The following is an 18,293-nucleotide window of genomic DNA, read 5'->3' as shown; positions in this document are numbered from 1 at the left end:
GTTCGCTGCTGTTGTAATCAGAGCAACACACCCCTACTAATCCTGTGTGGGTCCATCTGGTCTGTCTGTCTCTTTCTCAGTCTGTATGTCTTTCTTTCTCTGTCTGTCTTTCTCTTTCTCTGTCTGTGTCTCTCTCTCTCTCTCTCTCTCTCTCTCTCTCTCTCTCTCTCTCTCTCTCTCTCTCTCTCTCTCTCTCTCTCCCCCCCCCCCCCCCCCCCCCTCCCCCCTCTCTCTCTCCTGGGTTGTGGTAGAGGGAGGTCAGCATTCTGGGAAGCGACAGAGATGGAGAGGTGTGAGAGAGGTGGAGGGATGGGTGGAAGTGTTGACAGAGTTGGGGGAACATGGCCGGTGGATCCCCCAACACACACACACACACACACACACACACACACACACACACACACACACACACACAGGGTACTGTCCCCTGTTCATATCTGATTCTACTTTGCAGACACGCTTGCACACACACACACACACACACACACACACACACACACACACACACACACACACGCCTGCACACTCCGGCGAAACCAGAGCCTCTCAAACGCCTTTGGCTGTTTTTGGCAGAACACAACATTCTCTCTCTCTCTCTCTCTCTCTCTCTCTCTCTCTCGCTCGCTCTCTTCATCTTTCTCCCTATTCATTTCTCTTTACCTCTCTCTCTCTCTCTCTCTCTCTCTCTCTCTCTCTCTCTCTGGAACACCTGTTTTGCTGTTGAAACGATCAGCAAGTTCCCCATTGGAATTCTTCTAACACTGCGCTTCAGGGCGTGTGTGTGTGTGTGTGTGTGTGTGTGTGTGTGTATGGGTGTGCGACCACATTTTCTTCCCTGAGATAAGGATCCACTGAATGTTGTAAATACATTCTGAAGTCTGAAGAGTTATTATCCCACCCTACTCACGTGTATGTATGTATGTATACTCACATCTCTACCTGAAACCTTCTGTTCCAAACCATTCAGATTCGGTTCTCGCACCGGATCCGCCTCGCCGGTGCGGATCCAACGGGCCACCCCTCGTCCCGTTTCGACCCACCGTTGGGGCGCTATCGCCTTTTTTAAGCCGTACATCTAAAATCGTAGATCGACAAGCACCGGCCAGCGAGAGCGGCCCGTGTCCGCTCTGAGGAGTGCTGTGAGCGGCTACTGTGGGCAGAGTAGCTCTCTAACAGCGTTGGAGATCCAGAACGCGGGATCTGTGACCGCCCCTCCAGAGCATGGGAAAGCAATAGTGGACGAGCGTAAATACATCGCATCTGGGTTACGAAAAGACCCGCCCCCGCCTGCCTCTGATTGGCCAGCTCGTTGCTGGCAGCGCCCCCCTTTTTGTGATGCAAGTGGAACTGCCTCTCACATGAGCGGACCACCTTAAATGGCTCCCAAAACCCTGCAATACTAGACGTCTCCGTGGCGTGCACCGTTAAGCATTAGATGGGAAAAGAAGCCTGTCATTCAACCATTTGAACCAATGGTCAAAAAAAAAGTGACGGGAACGCCCCCAATTATCATTCAAACCAATCAAAACATCACGGGCACTCCCCCTTTTCGACGTGTGTTTCTAGATCAGCTTGCTGTACACGCTGGTGAAAATGTACATCCAATGATTGATTGATTGATTGATTGAATACTTTATTAACAGTTTGCAAACAGTACAGCAAGTACAATTATGCAAGCAATGCAAAAAAGCAGTATGACAGGTCCTATAGCAGTATGACTTTAACTCAGAGAATGTGCAAATGTAACCTTTGTACATTATCTGAGTTGGTTACAAATGTATGAATTAACACACAGGATTAGACGATGATACATTCTTTAATGTTTATCTTTTAGCAGGTGAGGGTCTGTCAGTCCGTGTGCGTCCGTCTGTCTGTCTGTCTGTCTGTCTGTCTGTCTGTCTGTCTGTCTGTCTGTCTGTCTGTCTGTCTGTCTGTCTGTCTGTCTGTCTGTCTGTCTCTCTGCCTGTCTGTCTGTCTGTCTGTCTGTCTGTCTGTCTGTCTGTCTCTCTGCCTGTCTCTCTGTCTGTCGGGTTCTTTCTGTCAGTTGGTCTCAGATGCTATCAACGTGGCCCGCTGCCAAATCCCGCGCTGGAAATGGGAAAGAGCACATACACACACACACACGCTCAGAAAATTCCGACCAGTTACCATACGTCGCGCCCTATTACCTCCCATAGAAACGTTGACACGGACGCTTGAAGTTCCTCCATACTGGGCAAAGTGTGTGTGTGTGTGTGTGTGTGTGTGTGTGTGTGTGTGTGTGTGTGTGTGTGTGTGTGTGTGTGTGTGTGTGTGTGTGTGTGTGTGTGTGTGTGTGTGTGTGTGTGTGTGTGTGTGTGTGTGTGTGTGTGTGTGTGTGTGTGTGTGTGTGTGTGTTCAAGACACAATTTATGTCCCTTATAAAGTAACACACCTGTTATACAGTTGAAATGTGTGTGTGTGTCCTCGTGGTGGTGACTGACAAGCGTGTCACAGCCAAACACTTCCCCGGGGAACCACAAGTGCATTAGACCTCGGGTTCCTCCTTTGTGTGGCTGTAGGTCAGTGGCATTCACATGTTTTCTCTCGCGGGTTGAAGACTTTTACAGTTATACCCCCTCCACCCAAAACCACTGAGCTACGCCATTGTTCAGTTTGAACCCATTAAGACATGAGGCCCATTCTACCAATGCCTTCTAAATGAGTAGCTCTCAAACCTTTTCCTGCCAAGGACCCGCAAAATGATAGATATTTGGCCGCGCAGAACCCCATCTATTTCTTTTTTTTTGCCAGGACCCCCAAAGAGAAGATTTGTGTTAAAAAAATGCAAAAAGAAGTGTGTGTGTGTGTGTGTGTGTGTGTGTGTGTGTGTGTGTGTGTGTGTGTGTGTGTGTGTGTGTGTGTGTGTGTGTGTGTGTGTGTGTGTGTGTGTGTGTGTGTGTGTGTGTGTGTGTGTGTGTGTGTGTGTGTGTGTGTGTGTGTGTGTGTGTGGAGCTAAAATGACACAATCTAAAATGACAGATGTTTTCTCGGGTTTCATAGGTTAAAAGGATGTGACATGTGGGTCCTTTTCACTCTTTTGTCTGTTATCTGGAACAACTCTTAAGTCACACAAAACCTACCTTCATCAAAATGCTATTATTCTGAGGATGTTGTTCTCTTGTAAGTTTTTTTGCGATTTGGAGGCGTCTAAAAATATGTTTTTTAGAGGCATCAGACTTCAATAACAATCCATATCTCAGTAACAGATATATATATGTATATATATACCCACACACGCACGCACGCACACACACATAATTTTTTTTAACAGTTTTGAAGAAGGAAGTTCTATCAAAATAAGCTTGACAAAATCTAAACGGCTGATATGATCCTTTCAAGAAAGAAAGATGGATGGATGGATAGATAGAAAGAGAGAAAATGAACTGCACAAACTACTAGTGCACCACATCTAAAGTAGGTGTAGGTTCTTTCTCAAATATGGTTTGGCTCAGAGGTGGTTGAATAGATGGGAGGTCAGCCTCAAACCCACGGTGTCAGGAGGGAGGAGAGAGAGAGAGAGAGAGATGGAGGGAGAGAGAGACACAGGCGGCCAGGGAACGAGAGACAGGGCGAGGGAGGGAGGGTGGAGTGAGAGAGAGAGAGAGAGAGAGTGTGAAAACAAAACGTGTCGGAACAGCTGAAAAACTTGAGCAACAATGACCCGATGAGGAATGGAGATAACAGAGGGTTGAGCTTTCACTCCACTCTCAGGTTGCCCCTGAGAGAGAGAGGAGGACAAACGAAAGAGGGACGAGAGAGAGAAAGAAAGAACACAGAAAAGAGGGCGGGAGTGAGGGAAGGGCAGGAATGAAGATAAAGAAGGATTTATTATAAAGTACAGTAATGTGAAAGTACAGTAATGCCGCTTAGCTTCAGACTGTGAGCTGGGAAGGAGCGAGAGACGAGATACAGAGAGAGGGTGAGAGACACCAAGACAGATGCAGAGAGAGCGAGAAAGAGAGACAAGATACAGAGAGAGGGTGAGAGACACCAAGAGAGCGAGAGAGAGAGCGAGAGAGCGAGAGAGGGGAAGAGACATAACGAGAGAGCAAGTAAGACAGACAGTGTTGCCATGCCCGCTTATTACAAGCCACTTTGGACTTGTTTTTCTGCAAAGTCTCCTGTACATATTGGTACTGTAGTTGCAGGTTGCAGGCGGCATATTTGCTTATTTGGTCCTTGATTCCCAATGTTGTTTAAAGCAAGGGTTCCCAAACCTTTCAGGCCGTGGTCCCCCAAAATAATCATATTTGAACCGGGGACCCCCCCCTCCCCCCACCCTGACAAGCACTCGGAATTGTAGGATTTGTGGCATTACATTGAGTTTGACTCGGTTCCACAGATAAACTTTGTGAAAATAGCCGATCTACAAGCTCGTGAGCTCACAGTGTTTGCCTCTTTCTTACATAATATTGAACAATTTGGCCAATTTGGTATTAAAAAGGTCTTAAAATTCCTTAAATTGTACCCTGTATACTTAAACTGTTTGTTGTTGTTGTTGTTTGTTACTGTTAGTGTTGAGTAAGAGAACAATGTTGCACATTAAGCTAATCATCTTGGGACCCTCCAAAATTATGTGGGGACCCCCTGGGGGTCCCGACCCATATTTTCATAATTTTCATGTCAAGATCGAGAACAGCAGATCTACAAGCTCCTGTTTTCAAATAGCCTATATATGTACAGTACATAGGGGTTAAAGACGTTTGTGTGGTCATGCAGCCTATATAGTCGCTTCTTTTGGACTGGTTTTTCGTTGACCTGGCTGCTTGTTATTTTCTCTTGCAAAACCTGGCAACACTGGTGTGAGATAGAGAGAGACAGACAGACAGAAAGAGGAGAAGAGCATAAAACGTCCGGTCCAGTCTTTTTGTGAAGGAGCTCAGACTTGATCTGGGAACAGAGGAGCCTAAATAAAGACCTCAGAAGTGACAGAGACGTGAGAGAGAGAGAGAGAGAGAGAGAGAGAGACGATTACACATTTAGTCACTGGCCCAACGCTTATGTTCACAGAGACTTTGAGCCCAGTACAGCATCACAATGGGCCCCCTGCTCCCAGTACACCCACATTACAACGTAACGCGCTAGCTTTGCTCCCAGTACACTGACATTATACGTAACGCGCTAGCTTTGCTCCCAGTACACTGACATTACAACGTAACGCGCTAGCTTTGCTCCCAGTACACTGACATTACAACGTAACGCGCTAGCTTTGCTCCCAGTACACTGACATTATACGTAACGCGCTAGCTTTGCTCCCAGTACATTGACATTATACGTAACGCGCTAGCTTTGCTCCCAGTACACTGACATTATACGTAACGCTCTAGCTTTGCTCCCAGTACACTGACATTATACGTAACGCGCTAGCTTTGCTCCCAGTACACTGACATTATACGTAACGCGCTAGCTTTGCTCCCAGTACACTGACATTTTCTCGGACATAAACAACACGACATAAACATGTCGTGCAGTGCGAGGCGTTGTGAGCTTGTAGATCTGCTATTTTTTTGGCTAAAGTTCTCCTGCAGAATAGGGATGCTATAGGGTTCAAGTCACACAAACTCTGAGGACCACCTAGGGGTCCCGGGCCCCCCGTTGAAGACCCCTGGTCTAGTTACTTACCTCTTGGCTTTTAAAAACAAACCCTTAAACCCTATACTATGTCGTAAGACAAACGTAGCAAAAAAAAAATAGCCCATCTTTTGAGCTTGTAGATCGGCAATTCTTTTGCCATTTATAAACATGTATTTATTTATTGGATTTCTTGAATCATTTTTTTTTACAAAAACGTTTAAAGTTTTCGCAGGCAATAAACTGTGAAAGACGACGTCGCCTATAAATGAACGGCGTGCCCAAAATAGGGACGATGGCGGTCTTTGAAAGTGTTTAATGAAGTCATCCTATCTGTCCTGTCGGAGGGCGAAGCATTTGCATTCGCTCGCTATATAAGGTAACATCTGAAAGGAGAGAGAGAGAGAGAGAGAGAGAGAGGCGGTGTGTGGCTTTGTTCTATTTTTAAACTTACACAGAGAGAGAGAGAGAGAGAGAGATGAGGAAAGTATAGCATATCGTCTCTGTCGGGTGGAAACCTCATGTCCAAAACTGTTACTTTTCAGGGTTCAAATTCAAAAAGGCAGTTGAGAGAAGTAGGCAAAAGGTGGAAGGGAGACAGAAGTGGATATGTGTGCAATAGAACTGGGCGATATATGACTTCCAATAAATGTCACCATTTTCTAATATTATCACCCGCATTCCATAGTGGAGGAAAAAAATACGATAGCACAGGAAATGAGCGAAAGGACGCAACTTGCTAGGCATTTTCCTACTGTGTTTTCGAATATAATTGCCCCTAATGTGAAAATACCTGACGTAATGAAGAGGGAGTGAGTGTGAGGGGAGAGAGAGAGAGAGAGAGAGGATTCTCACAAGGTAAACGAGTGGTGAGAGAAAGTGGTGTCAAAGTGATGATGTCATCAAGTTATGATGATGGTGATTATAGATGAGAGAGAGAGAGAGGGGAGGTAGTGAGTGATGGAGAGAGAGAGAGAGAGAGAGAGAGAGAGAGAGAGATGGAGCCCAGAGCTAATTGGTAGAGAAGTACCAGTTTCAAAAGGAAACGAGGCACATGCTCATTAAATCACTCATTAAAGTGTGTGTGTGTGTGCGTGTGTGTGTGTGTAGCAGGAGGGTGTCATGTCATTTGGACGTCATGGAGCCCGAATCAGGCACTGTCACCATCTGCTGTGAAGTGCACGTACACACACACACACACACACACACACACACACACACACACACACACACACACACACACACACACACACACGTACACACACACGTACACACACACGTACACAAATAGATGCCTCCTAGTTTGTGGTATAAGTCGTGTGTGCGTGCGTGTGTGTACTGCTCAGTGAAGCGCAAAGGGCCAATCTGGGTGTCTTACCAAGAGCACCAGCCACACACACACACACACACACACACACACACACACACACACACACACACACACACACACACACACACACACACACACACACACACACACACACACTATATTAACACCTCACTTCACATAACATTTAACACAGCCACACTGTGGGGGTACAGCAGGATCTATACATAGTCATAGTGTCGGTGTCCCCCCACAGGAAACTGTACATTCATCATGTGGAGGACCCCCAAAAACGTGTTTGGCTGCGGAGTGTGGACCACACAATCTGAAACATGTTTTGTGCCAGGGACCTCCAGAAGCAAAGATTTGAGTCAAAAAATGTTCGCGTAAAAATAATATATAATACGTATATTCAAAGATTTCCACAAATAGCAGATATACAAGCTCTATAGATCTATAGAGGTTTTTTTTTTTTTGTCATGAAATGAGCTTGTATAATATCAGCCATTTTATTTTTGAATAGCCAAAATATAAAATAATGGTTAGAGTGGTTAACAACCCAGTAAGACCTGGAACGCATCTGTGTCACTTTAGATTTCTTTGGGCTATTCAAAAATAGCAGATCTACAAGCTCATAGCGCGGCACCGAGTGCCGCGCTACAAGCTTGTAGATCTGCTATTTTTGAAAAATGTTGAAACATTTTTTTTTAGATTTCTTTTCAAAAAACTGTTAGGATTTAGAAATGCTTTAAGAATCGCCTCAGGACTTAATGGGTTAAAAATGATTGTGACGCTATATCAACTACTTTTGCTGGTATGTCCCCCCCCCCCCCCCCCCCCCCCAAGGACCCCTGGGGGTCCCCAGACCCCATTTTGAGAACCAATGATCTGCAAGTTCACAATGCTTCTCTCAGTGTGTTTAGTGGGTGTGCGCACAACCCAGTAAACCTCAGGCTTATTCCTGGAGAGTGCCGCTTGGCACATGCAGCATGAGTCCCCCGCCCACACACACACACACACACACACACACACACACACACACACACACACACACACACACACACACACACGCACACACAGGACCGGTAAAAGACTAAATGCCACCTACTTTACACCATGTCACGTCTCTGCCTTCCGCTGGCAGGATTTCACTGACGCTGAGTTTAGCGACACGCGGGAGAGGAGAGAGAGGCGTGGCGCTATAGTCTGTGACATCATCATCTAGAGACGTCAACGGCACGTAGCTTGTAGATCTGCTATTTTGCGGAAACATTTTGAAAGTGAGAGTGAAAGCGGTTACTATACTGTCTGTGGGGTTTGTTTATACATATCTGAAAAAGATTACACACCGATGAATTCAGGGATTGACCAATCAGAATCAAGCATTCAACCAAGCCGTGCATTTGATAATAATCTCTCTCTCTCCCCCTTTCTCTCTCTCCCTCTCTCTCCCTCTCTCTCTCCCCCTCCCTCTCTCTCTCTCTCCCTCCCTGTAGATCCTAGCTTCTCATTGGCTCTGGCCTCGGTGGTGAGTCCCACGGTGACGGCTGAGCCCACGGAGCTGTCGTGTCACGTGACCAACGTTACCCACCTGCCCCCGGGGGGGAGGCTGGGCGTGGCCTGGGAGCACACCTCACTTCCTGGTGAGGAAGTTATGTTTATCGCCCTACACTTAATTATCTTCGCTGAAAATGGCGAAGGTAATTAGTGTGTGTGTTTAGTTTGTTCGTTCATTCTTTCTTTCACTCTTTTTCTTTTGTTAATTCATTCACTCTTTAATTTACTCACTCATTCACCCACCATTTTTTTTATTCTCTCTCTCTCCTTCTCTCTCTCTCTCTCTGTCTCTCTCTCTCTCTCTCTCTCTCTCTCTCTCTGTCTCTCTCTCTCTCGCTCTCGCTCTCGCTCTCGCTCTCTCTCTCTCTCTCTCTCTCTCTCTCTCTCTCTCTCTCTCTCTCTCTAGGGGGCGGGGACCCTCAGACCCCTCATCCCATTGGCTCCCTGGACGCCAACGGTAACCTGGTGCCGGGGCCGCTGTACTCTGATAGGCTGAAGAGCGGGGTGATGTCACTGACCAGGGTGGAGCCCAACACCTTCAAACTGCGCTTCCTTCAAACACAGGTACGTTATGTGACAAACGCGCACAATAGCAGATCTACAAGCTCACACAACGCGTCATGGTGTGATATGCTGTATTAATGCCATGGTGTGACGTCGTACAGAATGACAAACAGTTGGTTATTCGCCCAAAGAGGTCTCTTCAACGGCCCTCAGGGGTCCTTGAAGAGGTTCCAGGGGGTCCTCAACTAAATGTGTTAATATACCGTAGCATCACAATCTGTTTTTTAACCAATTTAACCCTATGTTTTATGTCGGGTAGGAAAATAGTGGATCTACAAGCCCACAATGTGACGTGGTGTGGGCTTGAGATCTACTGTTTTTTGAAAATTGTGGAACAAATACGTGTTAATGTTAAAGGTAGGGTAAGTGATTTTCTTTGGTTAACATAAGTGTTAAATAGCTCTATATTCTGATAGTACTCATTGCTATAGAGTGTTTGTTCAGTAACAGGAGTCTCCATGTCTCTCCAGCTCTTTATTAAACAGAACATGCCTTTTCAGCTCAGGATACCAATTTTATCCAATCAGGATAGAGAACTCAGACAGGATACAGATTAAACAAGTGAAAATGGAAATAATGACGCAAAGAAATTAGAACTGGAACACTATAAAACATGAAGATGATAAATTGGTAATCTGTCCTGATTGGCTGAAATTTTCATCTTCCTGAACATTTTCTTTCTGTTTATTAAAGAGCTGGAGAGACATGGAGACTCCTGTTACTGAACAAACACTCTATAGCAATGATTACTATCACAATATAGCTCTATTTAACACTGTTGCTGAACAAACCCTCTATAGCAATCATTACTATCACAATATACAGCTTTAACCTTTTAACAAAAACCTTTTTGTTTTAATACAAAAATATATCACTTACCCTACTTTTTAAAGGTAATGTTAAGATGGACAATATTATGGGGGACAGAGCATTCTGGATGCATCTGCACGTGGGCATCGCTCACTGTCTCTCCCTGTGTGTGTGTGTGTGTGTGTGTGTGTGTGTGTGTTAGGAGGTGGACATGGGCCAGTACGTGTGCAGTGTGAGCTCCTGGAGCCCCAACAAGCTGGGCGACATGGTGAAGACGGCCGAGTACCAGAGCACAGACCTCACTGTCCGCTGGGAGCCCAAACGTAAGAGTCCTCTGTTGTGTACTGTAGTACAGTGGACCCCCTCCCCAGGGTTCCAGGGGGTCCCCAGCAAAACGTGTTAATACAGCATCACAATCATTTGAACCACTTTATCCATTTATAAAAATAGAATTTTTTGAGTGTTTGAAAAATGTTGAATAATTTAGATTCTGGGGGTCCCTGGGACAAAAGATTTTCAGATGGGGGGGGGGTCCGCGGCCAAAAACATATTCATTTGGGGGTCCTTGGCACGAAAACGCGCCACCAGACCGGTTGAATCGGACAGGGTTCTGCGCTGTAGTAGAATGTGCCAAAACGCCCCCACCGTCCCCTCTGGGGGCGGAGTTCTAGTTTTCTATTTTTTGCATTCAGCCAATCGCACGGCAGGCAGGGTGGGGCTTGTTAGAATTTAGTTACCATTTAATAATACGCTGCTCAGATTATATGCCCCTAAAATGTCTATCCAATCAGGAAGCCCCTAAGATGTCTATCCAATCAGGAAGCCCCTAAGATGTATTTCCAGTCAGGAACCCCAGACAGAAGAGGGGGGGGGGGTGGGGGCGTACTTACCTACCGTCAATCATAGATGTAACTGCGGGCCAAACTCATTAAAACATATGAAAAAAAAGGTTTCATGTTTCATGCGTTACGCCCCGCTCCAGCAATGAACACTTCTCTGTTATCATACAAGCCTCCACAGAGTAGGAAACAAAACAGATAAATAGTCTCCCGGCTGCTGTCATTTCCCAGAGCGACCTGGGAGAGATCAGTGGATGTAGACTCCTATCACACTCCCAGTGTAGCAGTTTGTAGCAGCCGAGAGACTGTACAGCGATGCTGTCTGTCTGTCTGTCTGTCTGTCTGACAGGCTGCTGTTGTTTTATTTCCTTCTGCCCGTCATCCTGTCTCTACAGACAGACAGACAGACAGACAGACAGACAGACACCACTCCTGGGAACGAACGTCAGCCTTTGAACCTGTTCTTTTCTGGCGCCTGTTGTGGGAAAAACACTTTACTGCATGTCAATGTCTGTCTTTCTCCCTCTCTCTCTCTCTCTGCCTTTCTATCCCTTTCTCTGTCTCTGCCACTCTCTGTCTCTGTCTCCTCTCCGACTCTCTCCTCTCTCTGTCTCTGTCACTCCCTGTCTCTGTCTCTCTCTCTCTCCTCTAGCTCCTCTGTCTGTCTCTATGTCTCTCTCTCTCTCTCTCTCCTCTGACTCTCTCTCCTCTCTCTCTGTCTGTCTCTGTTGTTTAGGTGGTTAAGCGCCATTCAAGGCTGGAACATGTCTCTAGTTGTCAGTTGTAGTGGCACCGCGTTTGTTGCCATAGTTTGTCGTCGCGAAGAACGACAAATGCCAATTGTTCGGCTATTAGAATTGTGACGCCATTAGTGCTAGCAGACGTGCGTGTGTTGATGTGTCAGACGCACGCACACACACACACACACACACGCACACACACACACACGTGGCAAACTTGAGCTGAAATTGAGCGATATGCTGCTCTGCATGATGAGTAATATACTGTATGCTCCGTCGTACCACTAGTGTCACGCGCCGAAAATAGCTGATCTACAAGCTCACAGCACGTGTGATCCGATCTGATTGACGCGCTGTGTGTGAGCTTATAGTTCAGCTATTGTCGGTGTGAAACGCCGTCATACGAAGAAGCATGGATCTGGCTTAACGCTGCATGAGTCACTCTGTCTCTCTCTGTCCGGCCCTGTCTCTCTCCCAACACCTCTGTCTGTCTGTCTGTCTGTCTCCTCTGTGTGTCCCCTTCCTGTCTGTCTGGTCCCTGTCTGTCTGTCTGTCTGTCTCCTCTGTGTCCCCATCCTGTCTCTCTGGTGTCTGTCTGTCTCTATGAATGAATGTCTCTCTAGTCCCTGTCTGTCCCTCTGGTGTCTGTATGTCTCCTGTGTGTGTGTCCATCCTGTCTGTCTGTCTGTCTGTCTGTCTGTCTGTCTGTCTGTCTGTCTGTCTGTCTGTCTGTCTGTCTGTCTGTCTGTCTGTCTGTCTGTCTGTGTGTCTGTCTGTCTGTCTGTCTGTGTGTCTGTCTGTGTGTGTGACCCAGACAGCCCTGGGTCATGGGTAGAGATATATATGACTGACAGCAGGAAGTCATAGTTTTGCCGGAGTGGAGTTGAGTATAAATGAATGTCATTGTTCTAAGACTTTATGATGAGCGCCACTCCCCCCCCCCCCCCCCCCCCCCCCCCCGCATGGCAGTAGGATCACTTATCTCTCTCTCTCTCTGTCTGTCTGTCTCTCTCTCCCTCTCTCTCTCTCTGTCTCTGTGTCGGAGAATATATGACACTCTGAACCTTCTGCCCTCAATCTAGTCAATTGCCTGATGATGTAACAGTGTCTCTATATGTGTGTGTGTGTGTGTGTGTGTGTGTGTGTGTGTGTGTGTGTGTGTGTGTGTGTGTGTGTGTGTGTGTGTGTGTGTGTGTGTGTGTGTGTGTGTGTGTGTGTGTGTGTGTGTGTGTGTGTGTGTGTGTGTGTGTGTGTGTGTGTGTGTGTGTGTGTGTGTGTGTGTGTGTGTGTGTGTGTGTGGGGAGTCCTTGGCAGTAGGAAGTGGCTGCTTTAAAAAAAACGGTTGGTGAAGTGCTTTTCTCTTCCTGTTTGGTCACTGAATGGGAATCCCCTCTGGACACACACACACACACACACACACACACACACACACACACACACACGGTCCAGTGGTCTCTGTCCAGTGTGTTTGCAGCGCTGGGATATTTTCAGTGTGTTTATCTGTTGTTTTGATTGTGTAATCCTCCTGATGACATGGTCTTTAGTCTGACTCGCACCCGCTGACAGAGAGAGGCTTTAGGACGCCCTTTGATCTCCTCCGTGACGCTATCGCGTGGTTGATGTGTGTGTGTGCCTTATCAACACCTGTTATTAGGAGGAATTCAGTGTGTGGAACTATACAGTAGTGTTTGGAACTATACAGTAGTGTGTGGAACTATACAGTAATGTTTGGAACTATAAATCAGTGGTTCTCACACTTTTTCATGTATTTGGCCGCGGACCCCCATCTCAAAATATGTTGTTCCAGGGGCCCCCCAAAAGAAGCAAATTTGAGTTACAAATGTTCGCTTAAAGAATATATATATATTCAAAGGTTTGCACAAAGTTTCCCGATTTTTCAAAAATAGCAGATCTACAAGCTCATAGTGCGGCACTCGGTGCCGCACTATGAGCTTGAATATCTGCTATTTTTGAATAGCCCAAAGTATAAAAGGTAAAAATTATTGTGATGCTATATTAACACATTTTGCTGGGGACCCCCTGGCTGGAATCCCCCCCCCCCCCCAAGGACCCCTGGGGGACCCCGGACCCCCACCGATCAGACCGATTTATTGATCGACTGATATGATTGGTTCCCCAGGTCCCACTCTGAGCACGGTGGCCCGCGCGCGTCCGCGAGGCCTCGGTGGGCGGGGCCACGTTCGAGATGAGCTGCACGGTGACCACGGCCCACCTGGCCGAGGCGGGCTACTCCGTTCTCGTCCAATCGCAGGAGGGCCTGGAGGGCGCCGCCCGGACCACCGTGAGCCTCAGTCCGGATAACGTCCTGCAGCTGGGAGACGCCACGGACCCCAACAGGAGGTACGCACGCGACTCGCACGCATGCACGCGCGCACAAACACACGCACACAAACAAACACAAACATGGGTGGACAGACACACACACACACACACACACACACACACACACACACAAACACACGCACACAAACAAACACAAACACACGCACACGGACATGCACGCACGCACACACATGCACACACACACCAATGTTACTTTTGACAGCAAATTTTGATGTAGTTGTGAATGTTGAAAGAACATGGTGAATTATTTTGAATTAAATTCCATTTAGTTTTAGTCATATTTTAGTCATCTGCCATGTTTTATTTATTTTTTTGTTTAGTTTTAGTCGACTAAATATACATACGATTTTGGTCGACTAAATCATACAGTTGATTTAGTCGACTGACGTTCATTTTGGCGGGCTTTGATGGCATCGTAATGCCTGATTTATTCATACTAGCTTGTGAGCTTGTAGATCGGCTATTTTCGGGGCGTGACACAACCAACCCAAACAAGCATAAAATGACTCGTCTTAGTTCTACTGGATCTCTTCTCCACTCGTCCCTACCTGACGTTTTCATCATAGCTTATAGTTTTTGTTAGTTTTTCGTCAGTGAAAAAAGGTGGTCGAGGAACATCTTCCGTCATAGTTTCAGTCGACAAAATGAACACTGATACACATGAGGACGTCAGCATTTTAGCATGTGAGTGTGAGTGCTGTTTCTTCAATTATTGTAATTAATTATGACTTGCCGAAAATAGCTTATGGATCTTGTAGAGCTGCTATTTTCGGTTCACGACATCGACACGCACAACAAAACATAAATCAGGCTAAACTCCAAACCCTTAAACCGAACTCTAAATGACTGATATTAAAGGTAGGGTACGTGATTGTCTTTGGTTAACATACGTGTTAAACAGCTCTATATATTCTGATAGTACTCATTGCTATAGAGTGTTTGTTCAGTAACAGGAGTCTCCATGTCTCTCCAGCTCTTTATTTAACCGAACATTCAGTTTTCAGGTCGGGATACCAATTTAATCCAATCAGGATAGAGAACTCAGTCAGGATACAGATTAAACGAGTGACATTGGAAGTGATGACACAAAGAAATGAGCAGACAAGATTGGAACTGGAACACTATGGAAATTAAGCTGATAAATGGGTACTCTCTCGTGATGGGCTGACATTGTGTCACCTACCTGAAAATGTATTTTCTGTTTATTAAAGAGCTGGAGAGACGTGGAGACTCCTGTTACTGAACAAACACTCTATAGCAATGAGTACTATCATATAAAGAAAAACATCACATGGATGCACCTGGGACGTAGCATCAGTGTTGTAGCCTGGGGTCATCGGGTGTTTCGGGTCTCGCGACATACAACATACACCCGCGCCCAGGTGACCCAGCCGGGGTTGATCAAGCCCCGACTTGCTACCCACGGTCAGTCCTAATAGGGAAAGACGGGGCCACTCAGTCCGCTTCTCCGGAACTACTCTGCCGGGGCTGGGGAGAGGAGAGGCTCTGGCACGTGGAGGGACTAGGCTCTGTGGGTGGCCTCCTGGCCGGGCTCCTCCTTCGTCTTTCCAGGACCTGAGCGTTGCACCAGACTCCCCCCATTCCAAACATTTCCTTCTGGCGTGATGGTTTCTTGGGCCGTGGTGGTACCGCAGGCTCCACTTGTGGCTTGCTTGAATGGCCCTCCTAAAGGCCTCACCGTGGGTTTGTTGGGCTTCTTCCTCACGGAAGACACAGGCTGGGGCGCCAACCCATACTGCTCCCAGATCACAAAAAGTTTTTTTTTTTAAAGGTTAAAGCACTTTAACCTTTAAAAAAAAAAACTTGTTTCAACCAAAAAATATCACAATACCCTACCTTTAACCCTAAACCCAACATGAAACTTTTCCTAATCGTACGCCTAAATTGAAAAAAACAACCATTGCTCTTGCGAGGACCAGGAAAATGGACCTCACTTCTGCTACACTTGTGGGGATCTTACGCACGCACGCACGCACGCACGCACGCACGCGCGCGCACACGTGCACACACGCACACACGCACACACGCACACACACAAACACAATGGTATCACTACGATTGTGGTGACTTTTCAGTTCTCACAAGCAAGTTATTTATCTTTCTATACCCTTACCTAACCCAGGGGTTCCCTAAATAGGACCCCCCCCTCCCCCCCATTGTGAAATGGCTTTAAAAAAAAGAGGGAAAGAGAGAAAAGGGGACGTCCAGCTTTATTAGACAGGAAGGTATAGAAGCACAGGAAAGGGGAAGAGGGTCCGGCTGTGACCGTGAGATTCTATTTTAGTGACTACATAATGTACATCTACCAGAGAGATGTAAATACACTTACTGTACAGTAGTGTTTCTCACGGCCAAATTGTCAAATAATGCAACAAAGAAAATGAATAGCCGATATACAAGCTCTGTGAGCTTGTGAGCTTTTAGACCGGTGTGAGCTTGTAGATCTACAAGTCTATGCCCCTACAGATCCTAGAATTCCAAGCGGCAGCCACACACACACACACACACACACACACACACACACACACCAGTTGTGTAAACTGTCCTTAAAGGACGACTTAACAGATTTTCAACCTATCTTCATATAATTGGTCCTCACTAATACTCATGATAAAATGGTAAAAAAAAAATCCTACTTGGTCTGTGTCTCATAGGAGGGCTGTGGACAGTCCAGAAACCCGTCTACCAGTGACATCATCGTTAGGCATGATTTCACATTTCTTATTTAGATTTTTATTAACACGAGAACAATGGCTTCTTTTATTGCATCGCAACTTTCCAGGAATAGAAAGCCTGCAGTTTCTATTAGCTTGGATTCCCCATTGATGATGTCACTGGTAGACGGGACTCTGAACTGTCCACAGGCCTCCTATGAGACACAGACCAAGTAGAAAAAGATTGTACCATTTTATCATGAGTATTAGTGAGGACCAATTATATGAAGATAGGTTGAAAATCGGTGAAGTCGTCCTTTAAGTACAGTTTTGAGGCCTGTTTACTTCACTGGAGTATTTCCAATTTTCAATACTTCTACTTCTACTCCACTACATCTGAGAGGCAAATATTGTACTTTTACTCCACTATAATTATATGAAAACTTTAGTTACTTTGCAGATATACATTATTATATTATGAAACATACATTAACTACTTTAGCCCTATTTTATACCTAGACTATTTGGAAATAGCAGATCTACAAGCTCACAACGCGTCGCATCGCGACGCGTTGTGAGCTTATAGATCTGCTATTTTCAAACATTTTAGTAGTATATTGATGCCAATACTTTTTGTACTTTTACTCAAGTAACATTTTGAACACAGGCCTTTTACTTGTAATGGAGTACCTCTACAGTACATTGTGGTATTGATACTTTTACTTAAGTAAAACATTTCAGTACTTTTTCCACCACCGACGTGCACACACACACACACACACACACACACACACACACACACACACACACACACACACACACACACACAGATATGGATGACATTGTGTGGTTGCCATGTCCTCTCCAGAGACAGCCTGGTTCTGAGTAAATCGGGTCCCATGGAGTTCCGCTTCCGGCTGGCCGGGGTGCAGCTCTCTGACCGCGGCTTCTACTGGTGTGACATCACAGCCTGGACCAAACAGCAGCCGGGCCAGGCCTGGACCAAGGCCACCAGCGCCCAGTCCAACAAGATCCAGATAGACTTCCAGGAGAACGGTGAGTTCTACCCGGCAACAACACGTACTTAACCCATTAAGACCTGAAGCCCATTCTACATGTCTCCTGAATCCCAACAGTGTTCTGAAAAACCTTAAAGTTTCTATATCAGTGGTGCTCAATCTTTTTCATGTCAAGGACCCCCAAAATGATATTTATTTGGCCGCGGACCCCCATCTCAAAACATTTTGTTCCAGGGGGTCCCAGAAGCAATGATTTTAGTTACAAATGTTCGCTTTTTTTGGGGCGGCCATAGCTGAGTGGTTAGTGAGCCCGCCTAGGGAACCAGAGGCCCTGGTTGCCCCAGGTTCGATTCCAGGCTATCCCAGCATATGTGCCGATGATATGAAATTTGTCCCTGAGCAAGACTCTTAACCCCAATTGCTCACAGGTTCTCATTGGAAACAAGACCGCAAGGACTTTCATGAACGACCTGTTAAAAGGAATTATCCTTATCCTTAAAAATATATATATTCAAAGATTTGCACACATTTTCACGATTTTTCAAAAATAGCAGATATACAAGCTCATAGCGCGGCACTCGGTGCCGCGCTATGAGCTTGTAGATCTGCTATTTTTGAATAGCCCAAAGTGTAAAATAATGCTTTTTAGCTCAAATCTATAAATGTGCCAAGGACCCCCAAAATATATGTGATGGACCCCTCCATCTGAAAATGTTTTGTGCCAGGGACCCCCAGAAGAGAAGATTTTGTGTCAAAACCTTTCAAACACTTTTTTTGGGGGTTTGTTTTTAATGTTCAAAAATAGC

General features: G+C 46.1%; 1 protein-coding gene across 1 annotated transcript in view; it reads left to right on the top strand.

The window, feature by feature from the left end:
• The window catches only part of LOC308080423 (prostaglandin F2 receptor negative regulator-like), a 90,036-nt gene extending 72,569 nt beyond the window's left edge, over positions 1-17,467 (top strand). The window contains exons 7-11 of the mRNA XM_080422287.1: positions 8,416-8,562; positions 8,883-9,040; positions 10,053-10,173; positions 13,570-13,790; positions 17,337-17,467. Of these exons, the coding sequence (XP_080278413.1) occupies positions 8,416-8,562; positions 8,883-9,040; positions 10,053-10,173; positions 13,570-13,751 (608 nt within the window). The 3' untranslated portion in view covers positions 13,752-13,790; positions 17,337-17,467. The remainder of the gene's footprint in view (positions 1-8,415; positions 8,563-8,882; positions 9,041-10,052; positions 10,174-13,569; positions 13,791-17,336) is intronic.
• The last annotated feature ends 826 nt before the right edge of the window (positions 17,468-18,293 follow it).

This window comes from Gymnoscopelus braueri, assembly GCF_963280865.1.
Source record: "Gymnoscopelus braueri genome assembly, chromosome: 24".
NCBI lineage: Eukaryota > Metazoa > Chordata > Actinopteri > Myctophiformes > Myctophidae > Gymnoscopelus > Gymnoscopelus braueri.
Note: the sequence above shows the minus strand (reverse complement) of the source record. Positions and strands in the feature narration are given on the sequence as shown.